This window comes from Calonectris borealis, chromosome Z (assembly GCF_964195595.1).
Source record: "Calonectris borealis chromosome Z, bCalBor7.hap1.2, whole genome shotgun sequence".
Lineage (NCBI taxonomy): Eukaryota > Metazoa > Chordata > Aves > Procellariiformes > Procellariidae > Calonectris > Calonectris borealis.
In genome coordinates this window covers 41,514,047-41,535,079 of record NC_134352.1, presented here as the reverse complement: position 1 = coordinate 41,535,079, position 21,033 = coordinate 41,514,047, and the positions used below count along the sequence as shown (strand labels likewise).

Genomic DNA, 21,033 nt, shown 5'->3' with positions numbered 1-21,033 from the left:
TTACTTGCCTGTGATGTTTTTTTTTTCTGTAAAAGAGACAAAAATCCACTCACCAAGAAGTAGAGCACCTGTTCATACTTTACATGTTTCATAAATGCATTTTACCATCTTACACTTTCTCTGTCAATCCTCATAAGCACTGAATTTATCATTTGAGTTTTAAGCACACAAAACTTGATCTGTTTTTAATTTGCTTATATCACCTCTGATGGTATTATTCATTAAAAAACCAAGAATGTAGTACCACTGCAGTACAACCAATACTTGGAATTCAGGGTTCAGCTTCTAAAGAGTTAATTTTCATGTGGAAATACTGGTATTTTTGTGTGTGTCTTCTAATTTTTTTTTTTTTTTTTTAAAGATCTGGGTTAACTGTAGAAGATATCTTCCAGAATTGGCTTGACACTTCCGGAATACCAAAGGTAAATACAAAATACCAGTTCCCAGTTCTTTTTGGAGTCTTGCCTTTCTCATTACATTATATGTTATTTAAATCGTTACCTGAGCTTATAACAGGTGTGGTTTTAAATAAACAGTTTTGATGATGACTGCTTTCCACATCTTTATATGGGTTTAGCTTTTATCGGTTGCAGGTTTTTGCTTCTACCATTGTCTCAACAAACCTGGCAAAGGGCAAATCTTACAAAACTTACCCCCTTGCTTAATAGCGTAGTCACAGGGAAGTATGCTTTACAGTATAGTGGTGGACTTTACTAAATGTAAGGAGCATTGTTGACAGTTGTCAGTATGTGAATTACTTGAAAGCCATACTGACAGCAGTAACTAAATGTTAAATTATTTGAACTTTGATATTTTGTGAATATTGTGACTTGCTCAATAATCTGCTGTATGGGTAACATATTTCATTGGTATTCCAGCTCTGTTGCAGTTGAGACAGAACATTATCTTGTGCTTTTAATTCTAAAAGCTTTTAATATTAATGTTTTAAATTCTGTGAACTGAAAATGCTTAGTTGTGTCTGTGCTATGTGAAGGCTCTGATTATTCGTTTTGGTCCAAAACTGGGATTAGCTGAAGAAAGATATCTCTGTATAAATATTCCTAAAAACCTGTTCTGTACAATGTATGTTTTTATTATACACTTGGGGCTCAATTTCTAACTGATTTCCCCTAAGCTGGCATCCCCTAGGTTGCTTGGGATTTATCTTACCTAGTGCTTGCATTTTTTTCCACTTTGCATTAGCATTTAAAAAAAAAAACTTTTAAAAGTTAGAATTATAAGTCCTGGTTTGTATGTGCAAAAGCAAAGGTACTTAGGCAGCATGACTGAGGCTTTGAGGAGTGAGCATGTTTGCAGGTAGCATTGTCAAAATCGTTTTGAGAGCTCAAAACGATAGGCAGTGGTCACTGAACATCAGCTGTACCCAAACACTGTGGTTGAGTTCTTCCCGTGACAGTTTCAGAGGTGTTCATGTCCACTGGTCTCTGTATGCTGTAGAAGGCTCTTTGGGAAGTTTTGCCCTCAGATGAAAATGTTCAAAGACTAATATTTGAAGATGCTATAAAATCAAGATGGAGTTTGTTTTTTGCTGTAAAATTATTGAAAATAAAATTAGCTTTAATTGGAAGGGAGGAAAGGAGGGGACAGTAAGTATCATCGTGCATCTTCATGTTCAGTCATTTCTTGAAAAAGGACCTTGATTTTAATGCTACGTTTTGACCAAGGTTTTGTACCTGATAGAAAATTCAATACATTGTAAACAGCTGCTTCAAGTATAGGGGAGAAACTGATGTTGCACAGCTGTAGTTGTAAGATGCTGAAGTGGCTGTCTGAAATGAGTTTTCTGGCATTTTGTTTACACGTATCTCTTTGAGGATGTGCCTTATTAGTGTCCCACAATCAACTCTAAAATCACAAATAAGGAAGATAGGAGCGGACTAAGGAATTGAAAATGGTTTTGATTAGGGTGAAAACTGAACTCTGAGTGTGTGAACTCGGAGTGTTTTCCTGAGTGTGTACTGTAAGTTGTTCAGAATGAATGTGAGTAGTTTCATTACACCCTGCAAGTATCTATTGGTTGTGTAAGCAAAACATGTAGCAAAAATATTTCCAGCAGGCTTGTAAATCATTGTAAATTTTCTTTAAAGACCAAAGAGATTTTCCTTATAGTTTGGCTGTTTTGGCTGTTGTAAAAACAACGTCAACTGGAATGGTGCTGATTTAGTATTCTGCTTCTTCTGAGGATCAGCATGCTGACCTCTTCCCTCTGGCTCTCTCTTCCCTCAGTTACCTTTTTGATGATTTACCCTTGTTACCTTCAGCACTTCTCAGGCTCTTGTGGGAACTAGTTTCCACTTTATTGAAAGAACATTGTTCTTTTATATCTCTCCCGTATGAGCATTTTTATATTTTATAGTGGCTGTGGTTGTTCCCATGGCATCTTTTGTTTCTATGTTTTGATGGGTTTTGTTCAGGAAATTCACGTCATCCATTGACTATAAAGAAAATTCACCACTTCATTTACAGCATTAGCTACCAAAGCATTTTTAAGAATTTTCTTCTGTGGTTATATCCAAATCTATCACCTGTACACAACTGGTACTCTCTAAAATTTGATAACAACATGGTCACTTAAAAACAGAGTTGTTAGCCCACCCCTCAGTTCACTGTTTTCACAACAGTGTCTAGCTTAAGGACGTTGGAAGGGTACTTGTGCAAAAGATGGATGAGGGTAAATACTTGCCACTCCCAGACTGCTGAAGCAACTTCCCATCTTCCTTCCAGTAGAGGAATTAGCATTTTGTGTTCTTTACAGTCATATGTCATGGCATCTGTCTAACTGAATATCCTATACTCCTTTACTTGTGCTTTGTTACATTTGCCTTTCCAAATCCTGTCTCCAACTCTGTCCAGGGAACGGCATATATATACTCGTTTATACTTGCAACTTATAACTATTGAAACTTTAATATTTGTCGGTTTCTATTACCATTTCACTCTTGGAAAAGTCACTTGGTCTTTTTTAAATATTGGGCCAGTTTCCAGGCTCATGTATATACCAGCAGTAATCAAGAATAAGTTAACTTAAGGGAGTCATATTGGTAAATACAAACAGAATTTGGCCTGTTGCCATGAAAAAATAATTCTGCGTGCCAAGTTACACTTCCAAATTTGGTATTTTCTAAAGCATTAAAGGTTACTTTTATAAAAAAGGGTGTGTAGTAATGCCTGGCCGATTCTTTCTTACATGGAATAGTGCCACAGCACAGTGGTTGTCTTCATGCTTGCTGTACAGGAATGTTTTTTCACACACAAAACAATAAGGAACATAAGAAATGAAAAGCCAGCATTTCTGAAATACAAGCTTATCCCCGCAAAATTATGAAAAAATTGGAAGAGGTGATAGCACTGCTGTATCCTTCTCCTAGTCCCTTCTGCTATTTATTGCTCCTGTTAAAGCTTAATTCTTATCCATTGTTCTACCTTAAACAGTATTTCCTGATTAAACTAGGTACTGCCAACAGGTATTTCAGAGTATGTACAGCTTATAGCGTGTATTGCGAGAATACTACTCCATGCTTTCTAATTCTGAATGAACACTGGAGTACAGCCTCCTGTTACAATACTAAGAATTTTGCCATTTAAAAAGAATTCATCTTTTTTTCCTCTCTGCACTGCTTTTTGTTACTGTGATACAGCAGTAGTTTACGCTACATCTACCAATGTTTTTTGTAAATCATCTACATTTCTGGAAATACAGAGTCAAAAGAAATCTTCCAGTGGTGAATATTCATTTATTCATAGTTATTTCTGGTTTTGTTTGTATATGACTGACTCTTGGATTGTCCTACTTGAAGAATCATAGAATCATAGAATCATTAAGGTTGGAAAAGACCTCTAAGATCATCGAGTCCAACCGTCAACCCAACACCACCGTACCCACTACACCATGCCCCTAAGCGCCTCATCTACACGTCTTTTAAATACTTCCAGGGATGGTGACTCCACCACTTCCCTGGGCAGCCTGTTCCAAGGCTTGACCACTCTTTCAGTAAAGAAATTTTTCCTAATGTCCAATCTAAGCCTCCCTTGGCGCAACTTGAGGACATTTCCTGTCGTCCTACTACAACCTCCTTTCAGGTAGTTGTAGAGCGCGATGAGGTCTCCCCTCAGCCTCCTCTTCTCCAGGCTAAACAGTCCCAGTTCCCTCAGCAGCTCCTCATAAGAAAAAATGGATTGGAAAGGAAACTCATAGCAAAACTATTAAAAAATTTGAACTGAAATGTAATTTGTAAAGTGTTCTAGATCAATGCAAGTAACGTATTTCTGTGGTTTCATAAATTTTAGGAGGATGTTACCAACAGCAGCACAAGTACTTAATATGATTTCTGATAAAGCAGTTTGCTGTTAAGAGGATTCCTGGCTTTTACCCTAGTTACAAGCTTTGTAGATTTCCTGTTTCCTTTTACTAAGACAAAGATACAGATGAAGGGATAGCTCTACAAGAGAATGCATCGCAGGGTAGCAGATATGTTCAGTTACTAAAAAACCAACCGCATTCAAATATTTTTTAAAAGAATGCTCTTACTAAACTTCTGAATTATCTTTAGCAGTTGTTCACCCAAGTTTTACAGAGGGTACTAAAAAATTTTTCAGCAGAAAAATCACTCTTATTGGATCAGAGTGTAACTTAAGGCTTCGGTTTGTTAACACTTGATATTTCTTGTCATTGCTAGTCATGCCTTATCTTGCAATTTTTCTGTCTGGATGTACATAATAACTGCATATTGGTGGATATTGAGACAGTAAACAAGTGAAATCCTTATTGTTTGTTGAGATACAGTAAATTTGTAGGCACTAGCAGTGAGAATGACCTGTTAAGTACGAAAATCTCATTCAAGCTTGTGATTTGGGAAAAAATTGGGAAGGGGCTATGAAATAATTTTCTTACTTATTTAATAAAATTTAACAGTGACTCTGTTAGATTAATTTCAAAGTTGCTATTAAGTATTAGTCACAAGAATAACATGCTGCTGCTTAAATACTGAAGTTTGCTACTTACCCTTTGATTTTTTTTATCTGAACATGGAAACTTTTATGTGTATTTTAACATCAATGCAGAGAATATAACTGATTGATAGTTGAATTCTAATGAGTTGATATTTGAGAAATAATCTGAAGAAAGCGTAACTGCTACTTTAAGATAAGTACTTATTCTTGTACATGGAAAGCATACTTTGAAGAATAGACACTTCCCCTCAAGAAAAATGGTATTGTTCTGATATTAGCAAGATTGGAAGATGAAAAGATCTTTCCAAAGTCCTTAAAAATTTAAATGAGCATAGGTCACCAATATAAATTGATTGATGTATTCTCTAATGGTAACAAGCACAATAAGAAAAAAGTTTTTGCATATGAATCATTAGTGCTGTGTTTTTTCCGAAATTAGCAGTTGTACTGTCAACATTGCATCCCATTTTCTTAGAAGAGAAGATGGGATTTTGGAAAATATAAAAATGTAATCAAGCAACGTGTATAGTACTGTAGCATGCATAAATGTCAGATGAATCATGAAGAGAAACAAATCAAGACAGATTGCACAGACAGACTTTCTCTCTATGTTGTTAACTCTTTGAAAGATGTTTTAGATAAAGACTATCCATCTGAAAGTCTTTCTAGATAGACCAAAGTATGCAGAGAATTTGATATGTTGTTTGGGGCAAACTATCAAATAAGTTGCAAGGTCTGTTATTATTTAAATAGATCCTGTGTTGATCTAAGGAATTTATTTAGATGTTCCTATAAATTGTACTTGAGATACTGCTAAATGAGTGTCGAAACCAGGACAACGAGACACAATAGTGGTGTATTTTTGTTTGTTGAATAGTTCAAAAATTCAAGAAAATTGCTAATATAAAATGATAAATCATTAAATGTCAGGAAGGACCCAAATTTATTTCAGAGCTCTTCAAGTTCAGGCGTGAGATAGTATTGTTATAGTTTTGGAGGGTTTCGGGTAAGTTTCTTTTGCACTGCATGTGATTGCTGATTTTAGGAGAAAAACACAGACAGGCAAGATCAAAATAGCATTGTTACGAATTATTGTGTGATCGCATTCTAAAATTGGAAAAAATGCTGCCTCAGTTTAGACAGCCATGTAATACTGGGGTAACTTGGTGTCTAGGTTGAGTGTATATGTTAATTTTTAAACATTAGATTTGAAAGTATTGGCCATAACATTTTGGTGCCTCTGTTGTTCTAATTTCTAAAAGTGAAGTTTAAAACAGAGTTTTCGGAGTCTTAATTTAGCCATTAATTGAATAATTCAGGAAAAAATGCTTTTGAGATTCTCAGCTAGGGCTGCGAGTCTGCATTAAGGCTGAGGAAGATAATTCATTGGATTTAGTTTAATGACCTGCAAAACATTGGCTTGCCTCTCCACCTCTCCAGTCAAAAGCCAGATTTTCACAAACGTCTTTCTGTTTTTCTTCAGGCTACCTTTCAGTATTGTATGTGTCCAGCTCAGACATACAGTAGTAGTAGTATAGTAAATCTGCATGAGTAACAGCTTGTTCAAGAAGTTGAAGTGCATTTGAAACAAATGTTCAATTTCTGAAATAATCGTGGACTGGATACCACACGTTTGTTCATTAGAATCTCTCTTAAGTTTAGTGAATCTCAAGCAGTCGTTCTGGTTCCCTTTTCCTATTAATTGCGTTGCTGAACACAAAAGCTGTGTTATGTGCAGAATGACTGAGCTTATCCGTACTAGAAAGGAGTTATGTTTGGTATCTAAAGAACAATAACAGTTTGCTGCCTGGCTGATCAATGCTGGATCAAGTTCACATTCCCAAGCTCCCACTCTCCCACCTACATGTGCAGGGGGTGGAAACATAGCAGAGAGAGGGAGGACAGGTCCTCTTTTACACTGAAATGTTGAACTGAGACTTGCCTAATAAGGACACAGCTGGGCTTGCATACTGATAAACATTGATTTTAATCCATTGCTTGTAAAAACATCCTAAGAAAAGCACAGAAGTTAGCAACCAATTAATTTTTAGCCTGCCCGTTGTTTTCTTTACCCAATGGAAACAATCCATAGAGGTTTAAAATACTTTTTATGCTACCTTGCAAGAAAACAGTTTTTCTATATTAACTAGGAAAGAGTAGCCTTTGAAATGGCTGAAATCTCCCCAGTTTGTAGTCCCTTATAAGTAGTTTTAGTGCATCGGACACAGGATATGAAATAATGAGAAGTCAAATGCTACTTAAGGAAATAATATTTGAGATCTTTTTAGTGCAGGAGGACAGAGAAGCTGAAGGTAAAAATTTTGTGACAGGAACAAGTTGTCATCTTCCCTCCTCAGTGGTCTAGGGTTTTTAAAAGAAACACACATTTTACTTCCTGGAAAATTTCCGTTTTCTAGACTTTCAGAAAGACGTGTTTGTGATTGCAAGGAATGAATATGTGGGGAAGATGTATTTCATGAATGTGTATAAACACATGCCATGTACCTGAAGTCCATGTAGCCCTCTGTAATGCTGACCCAAAAAACTGTGACCTACTGATTCATGCAGTGGTCCAGTCAGAAACTCAAAGTGATCTTGGGGGTTCAGATCCTGCCATTGCATTCCCAACTGGCCAGTGTTGGGGATGGAAGCTCTTGCTTCTGAGCCCAATGCTTTTTTCACATATTCTGCAAAAACATTGAGCTGCTGAAGTACTTCTAGAGAGTAGATGGTAACAAAATTCATGTGATGGTCTTCGTTCCATGTCCATCAGTTCACTGTCTTCCACAAAAGTTGATACGACCAATGTCAAGATCTTTCCTGGTTTATATTACCTTCAGTCATCCTCTTTTCATTTAGCAGTGCTTCATAGTCAGACTGAAGATGTAGATGATGATCACCTTCTGTTTAGTCATGGAGGAAATAAGTGATTCTTCTAAAACTCATTCCATCTCCATAAGAAAGGGATGTTTTTCCAGGATGCTTTAACTATTCTCTCTACTCCCTTCTCAGCCCACAGTGAAATTTAAATGCCGAAGTGAAGATGTCTGGAGAAAGATAGGTTTGAAAAGTCTATTGGCTGACAAAACTACTGGTCAATTCAAAAATGAGCAGTAACGGTCATGCTTCAGCTTATGGTTATTATCTTAGCATATGGACTAACAGTATTTCATGGCCAGAGGGCTAATGGACTTTTGCCTTTAATATGTTTCTTTACTAGAGCTGTTGGAAGGATTTTTGATTGCTTGAAGGGATCAGTAAGACTCAGAGGTCAGTACCTCTGAAAGATGTATTTTATTTCTTCAAGAAATAAAGTCTGCCTCATTTTCTTTGAGTCTCCTTGTGCTGGAAAAGGAATTAAAACCCTGTTTGTCACATCAGTGGTGCAGGACTGACTAGTATCCACGTTCAGGCATGTTTTTCTTTGTTTTTCTTTATAATTAAAAAAACCCAACCAAACAACAAAAAAAACCACAACAAAGGGCTTTCAAAGTCCTGTGTAGTTTGGCCAGCCAGCAACTATCCACTGCCTACCAAGATGTTGGTGTTGGATGGAGCCAAAGTGAATTTTATAGAGGATTCTCTTACGTCAAAGAAACTTAAGCCCTAGTCTTTGTCCTCTGGGTTCAAAATGTCTGGATTCAAATTACCTTTAAGTTGACAGAGTGCAGGGCCAACCTGAAATCTGAGGTCTTATTTCCATACATGATTGTATTAAAAAGTGTTATATCTTTTATATTCACTGAAAGGGTTGGCAAGCGCAGGAAATGGTTGAGTCACCATCCCTGGAGGTATTTAAAAGACGTGTAGACGTGGTGCTTACGAACATGGTTTAGTGGTGGACTTGGCAGTGTTAGGTTTATGGTTGGACTCGATGATCTTAAGGGTCTTTTCCAACCAAAATGATTCTATGATTCTGTGACCTTTTAAATATTATCTTGCTACTTGTAGAGGAAGGTGCTGTAATATACAGTCTGGACTGTGTCAGAAGTTTGCAGCACTTGGGAATACTTCTCAAGCAGAAAAGCCTAAATATAAAAACATTAATCTACTTTTCCAGTTGCTCCAGAGAGGCACCTGTATAGTAGGAAGAGCACCTGGTGAAATCAGGAGAGAAAAAAAAAAGAGCATTTTATCATACTCTAAAAATATTGTTATAATACAGATAATATGATACATAAATTATGTATCATTATGTGTTACCTACTGTTACTTAGTAATAAGTAATGAGCATATCATTTCGAGATCCTGTGGTCAAGTGGTCATAGATACTTTCTTTATCAGATTATGAATCTGATCTTGATCTAAATAGGTGGGTACAGTGATCCATCTTTACCTAGGAACTTTCTCCACAAGGCAGGGTCACTAATGTGGATATGAAGGTTGTATTTGCATTACCCCCTTGAAAAAAATACTCCTGCCCCACTATTTGAAAGTCATGTTGCAGTGTACTGAAAGTATATCCTCAAAGTTATTGATTCAACAGGTTTTTGTCTCTTGGAGGTAGAGATATTTTCAGGAAGGGCAAGTTTGACTTGAACATAATGTCTCTATAGCAGTGTTACACTGAAGAATATCAGACACAGCATGCTGATCTGAAAAGAGCGTGTTTACACCACCACAGAGACTCTTGGAGGAATTAGAACATTTGGATTTACGGTATCAATATAAATGACCATCTTTCCTAAAATACAGATAATGTCAGAACAACTTGATTTTCCATGTTGGTGAATAAAGCTGTTCCCCAGGAAGACTGGACAAAATCAGTTAGAGGACTTGCTGTTCTTACAGGAGCACGTTCTGGGATGGATTTCTTTTTCAGTAATTTTGATCTGACACTGATATACTGCTTCTTGCAATGTGGATGCACCAGCCATCTTGTCATTTTGAGTTGTAACCCACTGCCTCCTTAGTCTCTCTGCCAATTTCTGGTGACAGTATTGTTTTAAAATCCTTGCAATTGTTGCCCTTAGGAATAAAGTCAAATATTTCAAGCCATTATTAATCATCTTGTGAGCTACTGGATAAAATACTTTTCTCTATTTTCATTTTCTGAACCTTTTTACAAAAGATTGGAAGCCAGGTCTCTTCTGCTGAAGCAGTTTTCAGGTCACACAGACTGTTCTGAGGACACATCATATTCTCAGTTTCCACGTAGGTTAATTTTCCAACTTAAACTAGTGTTCTTTTTTTCCTATAAATCTTCTGTGTGGTAGGAAAACAGTTATGTATCTTGCATTTTATCGTAGTTCCTTTAAATTATCCTTTACTGATATCACAGATGGCATCAGCCTTAAAAAGTAGGCAGTATCATTCTAGTACTATAGAATGAAACTAGGGGGGAGTCCATTTTTTGTTTTATGTGACATGGGAAGGCATAGAAAGGTACAAAATTGCAATTTGTAGACTGGTGAAGTTAGCTACATCCTCTAGAAGAAAACATGACATCATGGTAAAATCTTTAGACTTTCCTGTGCGCTTGCACGGAATATATAGATGTGGGTGTGTATACATGGTGTAAAATTCAGTCATTCAAAGGCAAATAAAATCTCTGGAAATGAGAGGCTGGAAAATGACTCAACTGCATTAGTGATCAATTTCCTCTGCTTTGCAGAAGCTCTTCTGAAATTCCTTTACAGTAAATATTTCTATTCCTCCATTTTCGATTTTTTCATTTTGCCTTCCAATATCTGAGGATTGCTGGCAGGCCAACAAAACAGCACTGATTCAGTGTTCACCGTAGATAAAACGATCTTCTTAGCTTATCAATATTCAATATTTTAGCATTGAAGTAGCACAGACCAGCTGAAGTTATAGACAACTTGTGCAAAGGAAAAGTACATGATGATGATTTTTCATTGAGTTATGAAATATCATTAGTAGCCATCACAGCCTGAACAATTTAAAACCAGTTTCTATTTCAATTTAAAATGAAACATCTGTTGCACAAATATCCTATTGTTTTCTATGTTTTGTATAATCCTGAAAGTTCATTGTATGCTTGGGATCTGGTCTGACTTGAAGAATAGCTGGTGTAAACCATTGCCTAAGTTATTCACCAGGATATTGGGCCTGTCTTCACCCAGTTGGTAGAAAATGCTATCTCCTCCCCCCTATTTCAAAATTTAGTTATATTTAATCCTGCTGCTGCAAGGATGAAGGATCCTAGCATGCTTTGACATGTATAAATGCTTGTTCGCAATCTAAGGGTTACATAGGACAGCTCCATTAGCAGTCTCTGAAAGAAAGTCTTCCCAAGTAAAGAAGGACATGGAGGATGGACTAATCCCTTAACTTCTGTTGTGAGGGGATTCAAGTATGACAGTCATGTCGCAGGAACAGCAAACACGACTATTGATGGAGGGTAATGCAGTCATTCTCCCTTTAAGTTGGGTGTGCCATCACCCTTTTATGCAGTGTAAGTAAGCTCCTTCCTTTTGGAGTACGGAAGAATACAGTAGGAGACCAAATGTTCTTAAAAACATCTTTTCTCCCCTCCCTCCCTTTCCCTCCTCCCCTCCTCTTTTCCTCCCCCCCCCCCCCTCTTCTCCACTCCCATTTTTCCAGAAAAATTTCCTAGTCTGGTCATGAGCTAAATCTTACTGAAGCATCAATAAGTAGAGTTAATGGTTGACTGCACAGCCCGTGTGCTGTGACCACAGCTTGTTAGGCCCATCCGGTTTCTCTCGCTGCTTTCTTTCCTCTGTATGGGCATGTTGGCTCTTATCTTATGCTGCAGTGCAATCACCTCACAGTGGACGAGCGTTCAAGTTATGATGTGTACAGCAGCCGGCACCAGGGAACCCCAGGTGTTGGCTCCACAAGGTATATTACCATTATGAAAAGTCGATCACAATTCCTGTTGAGTTTCCTTCACTGCTGTGCAGCTACTAACAGGAAAACAGGAGCTACCTCTGAGTTTTAACACGTGTTGCGTGTTCAGGGATTTTCATCCCAAATCAGCCTCAGGGTCTGCAGGTCTGAAAATCAATGTCTCGTGTAACTTTTTTCCCCTAGTTTTCTCCAAACATTCGACAGGAGAGGAAGTGTAATTCTTTAAAGGATTTAAAGTACAAATCTGTTTCATTGTTTCTATGGCCCAGTCTTTCCCATAACAACTTCTGTGGGAATGCACAATCTAATATGTTAACTGATCCAAGGGAATATTGTTTAGGTAGTCGTATTAATTTGTGTTTGCCATTAACATAATTTTTTGTTCACATTCTTGTTCATTCTCTTTGAACTATGCTCTGTTGTTCTTTCTTCATTCAAATGCACACAGTTCAAGAGTCAATTTATAGGAGCTTTCAGAATTACCATTTAGTAGAAAATCTGTTGTGGCTTTACAAAATAAAAATACATTGTTGATACAGGTTTTAAGTAGACCTGTTGTCAGTGTGAAATAAAAATCTATAGTAAGATTTTCTACTGTGATATCTCTATTAAAAAGTTCTTTGTGTAATGCTTCATAGTGAAGTTGCTTCTATTTAAAGCATTGAGTTTGATCTTGGCTTTGATCTAAAGCTTTTGATCTTGAAAGAAGGATATTGTGGCAGTAAAACAAAAAGGGTAGGAGAGAGGTTTTTCTTTTTTTAAGTGATAAAGTTAAAGGGATACTGTCAAGATTTAGTATGCACTAATTGGACCTTTATTTACTGAAATCTATTTGCAAAGTCTGTCTAATTCTATATATGGGAGGGTTTGCTCAAACACATGCTTTAATGAGCCTTATTCTTTTACAAGAGCACAGAATTTCTTTTGAAGCTTTCAGGGAATTGTCATATATAGCACAGAGTACAAATTATTTTTAAAATACTGAAAATACCTTACTAGCATCATTTTAACTATACCAGGTGTGATGCAGTGTATCCTTTATTGTCTCCCATTTTAAATGCTAAACACAAAGCACTTAAGTTAGGATTTTATTAAGAACGTCTAGTATTCAGATTTGGCATGGCGAACATTACTTGGGTCTCTCCCATCATGGTGGAGTTTGAATATCCTCATCAAAGGGCGCAGAAACATCTGTTGAAGTCCTATGCCTAAATTTCATCACCTGCTTGCAGTGTCTTTTTGAATAAAGCATTTCGCCGAGGCGTCAGTAAAGGGCTTGCTGTGCTGTAATACGAATAAAAAGCTGCTTTGGTTCTTGTTTTTAAGATGCACTTCAAACCTTCCAACGTTGGATTCTTTAGATGTCAAGCAAGTGCTGGGGGAAATCTTGAAGCACTTAATGGCGATGGTACTTTCTTTTTGGAACTAGCCCCGTTCCATAGGCCATTCCGCCGTCTGCAAAGACCTGCGACGGAGGGTCTTTATAGGAAGGTCAATAGGGGAGCGTCTGTCATAGTAAGGGACTTAACGGGAGAGCGCCTCTCTAAAAATCAGGCTGCAAACCCGGGACGACCGTGCACGCAGAGGTTAGGGAGGGCCGGCCCTTCGGCGAGGAGGTCGGAGGGAGCGCGGCGGCTCGGCTGGGCCGGGCTGGGCTCCGCTCCTCCGGGGCGCGGAAAGCCGCGCCGTGCTGCGCCGCGCCTGCAGCCTGCGCCCGCCGCCGGGGCTGCCCGGAGGGGCACCGCTGGCGGTGTTTCGGTCCCGGCCGTGCCGGGGGAGGCGCGGAAATCCCGGCGGGGCCGCCCCGCAGCCGGCCGGCCCTTACGTCTTCAAGGCAGGCTCCTCCTCTCCGCGGGGCTCCGGGGGCCGAGGCACGGGGGCGGGCAACCCCGCGGAGGTGTTTCATTTCCTACCGAGAGCTGCGGTGTGCCGGGTAGGGAGCGGCGGGACGGGACGGGACGGGACGGGACGGGGCGGGCGCGGCTCCTCGTGACTCTGGGGCCGGGCCGGGCCGGGCCAGGGGGCGGTGGCGGGCGGACCGGGCTGCCCGCAGCGCGTCCCGTCCCGCCCCGGGGCCCCCGGGGGAGCGGAGCGCAGCGCATCGGGGATACTCCGCGGGCGAGGCCGCCTCACCGTGCTGCGCTTTCTCCCCCGTGTAGCCTTTGCTGGAGGAGGGTGAGACTTGGAAGGAGTGTCAGCTCGTCCAGCAAGTCAGCAGCGAGGTGAGGAGGAAACCTTTCGCGGCTGTTACATTGCCCCCTCTTCTTTCCCCGGCAAATCTGCTCCTTGAGTTTTCCACCTGGCTCCCCCCTCCCCTTCCCTCCCCGCCACGCTTTTGTTTTAAAAAAATAATTGCTTTCGTATTAGGAATAAAAACACTGGGGGGGGGGGGGGGAGAAAACAAGTGTTATTACTTTATTAAATAATAACAACCCGACCATCTAAATTTGGCGTTCGTAGTCTGGAACAACATCCGAGTGGGTGGCTGGAAATAAATTTCTTACTTGAAATAGAAGGTGTAAGGGATAAAGCGCAGAGATTTTCCCCAGAATTTGTGCACGTTGCAATGGTAACTTTCCATTTGGCAACCTGGTCTGGCATCAAACACTTTCTTTGTGCAAAAAAACATTAAACTGAAAGGTCTAAGATGAAGAACACCACTTCGCACTTTGACCATGCACAAGTAACTAACCAGATTACTAAGACCGTGTCATTCCAGATGAGAAAAGTGCTTTTCCCCTTTCCAGTGAAGCAATGGAAAAAATTGTCTTAAGTCTGTTTATAGCTTCTTACTAATGCTGAATAGCTGCACTCAGGTCACATCTTCTTCCTAAAAAAGCGCTATGGTTTTGAACTCCAGGTCACAAAATGGATTCAGACAAACCAGAGGATTAGAAAAAGTGGCAAAAAGAAAAGAAAGCAGGATGAAGTCGTTTTCCAAAAGGTAAGCGTTCATGATGTGCATTTGTGTAATGGGACAAAGGGCAGCACATCCAAAATGCTTTCTGATGATGCCCTCTTAAACTCTATAGAGATGTGCTTTAGCTTCTTCAACAAGGTGATAGTAAAAGGGTGTTGCTGATAAAGTTTCAGTGTCACTATGTAATTACGATAGAAAGAAATTAATAACCTTTTCAGATGTCTGCAGTTTAGGAGACAAAATTTCCCTATATTTGTATTTAACTGGAACATTCTGAGGAAGAAAGAGTGCTTTCATCAGAGAAATCAATAGCACTTGAGAGCTTTTGACAGGACCTGCACCGCTATTCACAAATTTTCAGATACTGGTAGCTGAGAAACAGTTTTCATGGTGGATATTGGGACAATAATAGATGTGATATGTACGTTGAAACAAATGTTCTGAATATGCTGTTGGCTCTTCATTCAGAGGGTGAGTTTGAAAATCATCTATTTGCAATACAGATTTCAATTAATGAAAATGTGTCTGGATGCTTGTTTTTGAAATTACTACAGAGGCTTTTTAAAACTGAACACAACCTAAATTAAACTGTTTTTAAACCGGTGATTTTTGATGTAGCTGTTGTGAAACATTTGTTCTATAATGTTGAGTTGACCATTTAAATCACGATGTTGAGAGGTAAGTAATTAGCTGACAATTCTGTCCCCTGAAGACAAAAATGTGAATAAAGATGCATTTCCGATGCATTATTAGAACTACGTGGTTTTTTGCTTGCTTTGGTTTTAGAAACAAATTTATTAATTATTTTTTTAAACCCTTCTTACCTTTAAAGGATTAAAATAGCAGTGTGTTGTTTTGCTGTTTCGACAGTGCTTCTAGAATGCATGATGAATCATTGCTGTTTCTGTAGCCAAATTCTTGCTGATAGCATGGCTGCCAACTCCTGGGATGTGTTGCCTTAGTATGGGCATTGCAGTATATTACAAATGTCTATAAAGTGCATTGTTGTGTGTGGGTGATTTACCAGCTCCATGGTGAGTTAAAAAACCACCAAATAGCATCCTTTAATTCACTACTACTTTTATTTTGTAATTGGAATACATTGTTTAGGAAAGATGTTCTGTTTTGTTGTACTTTAGAATGACATGTTCTATACAGAGATAGCATAAACTGTTGCACCAAATAATTCCCTTTCTGTTTATATTTCTACATATGAATGTTTGTTTGCATGTATGTGTGGCATTTGTACTTGCAATCATTTTATGTTAAGATAAATAAGAATTTTTTAAGTTAAAAAATAGATCATCGGGTGAATTTGTGAGCAAAATGCATTGACAGTACAAATAGCCCTAGTACAAGCTACAGTCTTAAAGTAATTTTTGAAGTAATTTTTAAATAGTACAAAGCAGGTCCCCTGCTACATCTTAACAGTAGGCTTAAAGGTACCTTATTCTGTTACACCCCTCCTCATCTCTTTTTATAGGAGAAATCTTCCTTAGTGCAAAACCCCTTTGTACTGGTAAAATTCCATTTCTGTTGGGGAGGTTGTTCTCCTCCTACTGCTCCAAGGTTCAGCATGTAGGCTTGCCGTGTTAGAAATGCAAAACCTAATGTGTAAACCTAAGATATACTCACTGTTATTTTAAACAGTAATTGTTGTGTAAGGTCTGTGAGCAGAAATGTGAATTAAAATTGGAGGCAAGAATACACATTGTCTTCTAATGTCCGTAAGTATTAATAATTCTTGGAGATTAGTGCAAATTCACAGCACTGCATCAGCAGAGTACTTAACCTTATGGGAAGGAAAAGGCGTAACAATAACCTTATGTTTGGTAGTGAAACCATTGACTAGGCACTGAGGGTGGGATTCTTCATGTTCCTTGGAAGTTTGGTCATTGCAATGGTGGCTTTTCCAATACAGTTAGAGACGAGAGAAGAGAAAAAGGGTGAGGGACCTTCCTGGTGCTGGCAGAGCTTTATTGTATTATTTGGTTTTAGAGCTGGTTACAACTAGGTTTCCAACATGGACTTATTAGTCAGCATGGTGCCCAGCCAGTGTGGATGGTGCTAACCTCTGTTCCACTAGAATTCTTGATTTTTAGCTGTGTCCGTATTGGCTTGTAGCAGGAACGGCATCATACAGCAGTTTAAGTACTTCTTTGGGGATAAACAAGAGAACAAGAAAGTAAAAAGCATGTAAAGGAAAAGTAAGGCACCCTTGAAGAAAGTAGCAGAGGTAGAAATAAATCCATGGAGTGAGAACAGGGAGGTGAGAAGTAGAGCAATAAGTAAACAGGGAAGTCAGAGCGCTGGTACCGGCTCATATCACAAGTGTAATTAAAATAAGGATACTGACGTATTTTGCTACATTTTAGAAAACTGAGCTTTGCGTTGATCTTGCTTATCCTTTCAAAACAAGCACTAACTTATTAAATGTAGCTTCTAAACTTTCATGTGCCTGTGCTGTCCGATTTTCCTCTATCATTTTTTTTCTTTGTGATAGGAAGTCGTATTTCTAATACAAGATGGATGACTTTGCTATACTGAGACACCGCCAAATCAAAGCAACTGCTTCTGCATCCAAGTACAAAATCTAGGACAGAGAGATAACTCTGTATGGAATAAGTGAAACAGAATTGTGGAGGAAAGGTTGCTGACAACTGCCGGGGAATTGCTTCTTGAAAAAAGTTGCCTTCTAAACAGTTAAGTTTGTAGGAGCTGACTTTACATACGCGTATATGTATTTAAAGAACATTTGAAGATACCACGTGCTGGATAAGAACTGTGTAACTGGTAGCGTTAACTGCGCTCAAGGGGCATATGAACCAGTGGGGAAGCTCGCATAGAAAGGTGTGGTGCCGCTCTCCAGTGTGGACCCACACACGATGGATTACAGCAGTGTAACAAATTCCATGGGTGAGAAAGACTTTCTAGTCAAGTGACTAAGGGTTCTTGTTCTTTGCTCTTCTCTCTTTTTTTTTTTTTCTTTTTTTTTGAGCCTTTTTTCCCTTGGAAACCTTTTCGCTGCTCTGTCTCTGAAGTATTATATTTTTTCTTAGCAGCTTTTATTACAATCTTTCCTTTCTTGCTTCTTTTTCACCCCTTTTCTTTCTCTGTTCTCCTTTGTGTCCTTCAGTCACCATTAGTACTGTTCATTACTTTCTAGTTACTTCCAGTCGCTTTTTGTGTTTCATAAGTTATCTTTTGCTGACCTTGTTTTCTGTTTATAGTACCCTGTAGATGCTGTTCTTATGACATATGTGCATGCATATAGCCAAGTTTAAACCCACTCACCCCTTGCATTTCTGCTTTTGTCATCCTTCCTATTCTCATACATTCTTTACTCATTTAATCTCACGCGGCCTCTTCATCTTGTCATTTAGCTGGTCAGCACATCTAGCAATCAGTATGCGTATCAGTACAGAATGTTGTTTATGTGAGAAAATTAGAGAAGGTAGAACAGAGCTTGGAAAGAAATGGTTGGTTAAAATTAGTGTTGTTTTATTATGAAGAGTGTGATAGAAATGCTAAGTGTTGCTATTATTTTTGTTGATACTGGACTACTTGAAAAAGATGCCATTATGCATGCCAGTCTTGAGTGTTAGGCAGAAGAAAATGATCTTTCAATTAGACTAGGGAATCGTAAGCATGCGATCTATATCCACTGTGGAATTTGAGGGGAAACGTATCTTTTTATTAGGAGACTAATTCACTTTTACATGAAGTTCAGTGTTAAAACGTAAAAGCTGCTTTGAAAGTATTCCAGTGGTAGAAGAAGTGTCATAGGATGAGATACCAAGGGTACGTAGAAGTGAGGGAGAGCATTGATGTGTGTGTATATATACACTAGGTAAGGAAGATGATTCGTGCAAATTGCATTTGTCTGTTTCAGTTTTAGTTTGATTCTATACTGAGACTGTGAGGAATAATTCAGCTTTTTCACCATAATTTCTGCTGTTTTCTTAGAAATACTGTTTTCACGTGTTTATCTGCTAGTTTACTAAAAATGTGATTGTCTTTGATTTTTTCGTATTGGTGTTGCTGTTGATCCTTCTTCTGACTCCAGAGATTTACAGTTGTCAGTATTTAAGCTCTGTTAATAACCTGAGCAAAAATGACTTTGTTGAAATAGCTGTTAAGTTTCTAATAAAAAAATTAAAAAACAAAACTGTTGTGATATGTATGACTAACGCTAAATGCTATAACTCTTTTGTCCTTTAACAACGAACTCACCAGTGTAACTAAAACACAAGAAACAAATTTTGTAATTCATTAAAATAAGTTGTGGTGTTATACTTCAAGTAGGAAATGTTTTGAAGTCTCTGGAAAAAATAGGTAGGGAGAAGAAAATACAAGGCGGTAAAAGAGAGCTTTTATTTAACTAGGGAATTTATTCAGGATGATGTGCTTCTGCTGATTCAGGTGAAGGAATATTAACATATAATGCGTTAAAATTACTTTAAAACTTTAATTACCATGTATTTTTTGTTTCTCAAAATAAATGTTTTTACTTGAATCCACCAAATTGAGAATCAAAGCAAGGATCAAATCTGAAGTACATCTTTTGAGCTTGTGCGCCGTATAGTGCTTAACAGTTAAAAGAAACATGGTAAGAAGTCCTAAAGCATTCTTCAGAGAGAGTTCAGTGGAGTCATTTGCTGTACGTTACCTTTCCAAATTCTGTTAATCTCACAGAACTTTCTAGGAACCTTGTAAATGTATTTGCTGGCCTTCGCTGATTACAGATAACGTTTAATTCCTTCGGCAAACAGGGATTCAAATGGAAAATTTTATACGCACCTTGTGTACAAGAGCTGAATTGCAGTAAATGTTGTTAAGCTATCCGAGAAATAGAGCCTGTCATTTAAAAAATTTTTCCCCTGAATACATATGAATATAATTTTAGGCCATTAAAACTAAACATTTTCAGCATTTAGTTTTCCATCCCCATAAAAATACCTGTATTTATGGATTGTTTGGAAACTGTAATTGTACAGCTCAAAAAAACTATTATTTTTTAGGATAGTGCTGCTTCAATGTTCACTTAAGAAACATTTAATAGAACAAGAAAATACTATGTCTACATGTAAAAAATATAAAAACTTGAGTGGAATTTTTGATTCAGCCATGATGATAATTTAAAAAACAAAAGTCCAGTTCTGACCTCAGTATCAGCTGTATCTTACATGCAACAGTGTTGCATCAGGATCTTAGTTTCCTTTTTAATAGCACCCATCGCTATTAGCAAGGAAGTGGTGTTGCATAGTGTATTTCACATTGTGTCTCCCACATGGATATTATTATTGTGTTGTCAAAGGGTGCATGTTCCTGTTAGGCCACATTCAGGCCACGTTTTTAGATCAATGAAGCAACTTATCACCATGTATATGATGATGCATCCGCTCCCTTTCAGACTCTGAGATGCCCGTTTCTAAATTAGGAGAACTCAGGCTAGTATGGCCGTGTGTTGAAATACTTTGAAGTTTACCGATAATTACATGACTGTTAATTATAGCAGTCCAAGCCAGCAGCCATCCTGTGCAGTGAAAGATTAAGGTCACTTTAATGTAAAACACAAGGTTTGTGCGGGAAAGAAAAAGGCAGTTTTAGTGGAGAGGTTTTTTCCTTTTGATTTGTAGGAAGAATTAGTTACACACCTGTGATGGAGCACTATTTGGCAATCAGACTCATTGGAGGCATTTTAATGAGGCAATGTTTGTACATGTTATCATATGATACTAACAAGATTAATTACATTACTGGGAGCTACTAATGCCACTAACTTTTCAGTCTGCTGTTGTTTCTAGTTGTAAAGCCCTATTTTTGATGGTTGAAATGTGCACCTTCGTACCTTAGCTTACAAATACCTTTTGTCTTTAATGAAACAGGAAATGGAAAATATGAGAACAGTTTTGTTCTTTCCAAAGTAGCATAAAAACAAAAAACATTTGATTGTTTTTAATATCTCAAATGTCTGCTCCCACCAGTGTTTATGCAGTGAATTCTGAGCGGTGATGTAGTGAGTTTTGGGAGCAGAAAGAAGGCTGTCCCTTTCAGGGCATTTGCAACTGGAGCAACTTACTACATTTGGAAAAAAGTGCTGTGCTGCATTCAAACACTCCATAAGTTTTTTTCTACAGAATTTCCTATGGATTTCTTGTTAGTTGAGAATATCCACTTATGCATGGCAGCTGAATAATCCACTTGATTTAAATGTCCCCGAGTTGTTCTTGATGTGATTGACTGTAATGACTCCGAAGGAGGTTTAATGGTCTGCTGGCTCAAACGTGTGCTTTATTTCAGTCTTA

General features: G+C 38.2%; 1 protein-coding gene across 8 annotated transcripts in view; it reads left to right on the top strand.

The window, feature by feature from the left end:
* The window catches only part of AOPEP (aminopeptidase O (putative)), a 204,331-nt gene that overhangs the window by 108,816 nt on the left and 74,482 nt on the right, over window positions 1-21,033 (top strand). For 7 of the 8 annotated variants that reach the window (XM_075137926.1, XM_075137927.1, XM_075137924.1 and 4 more), the window contains 3 exons: window positions 362-422; window positions 13,965-14,027; window positions 14,666-14,749. In XM_075137926.1, coding sequence (XP_074994027.1) covers window positions 362-422; window positions 13,965-14,027; window positions 14,666-14,749 — 208 coding nt within the window. Of the gene's footprint in view, window positions 1-361; window positions 423-13,964; window positions 14,028-14,665; window positions 14,750-17,228; window positions 19,340-21,033 lie in introns of those variants that run through there. The other variant, XM_075137928.1, reaches the window with a different exon arrangement.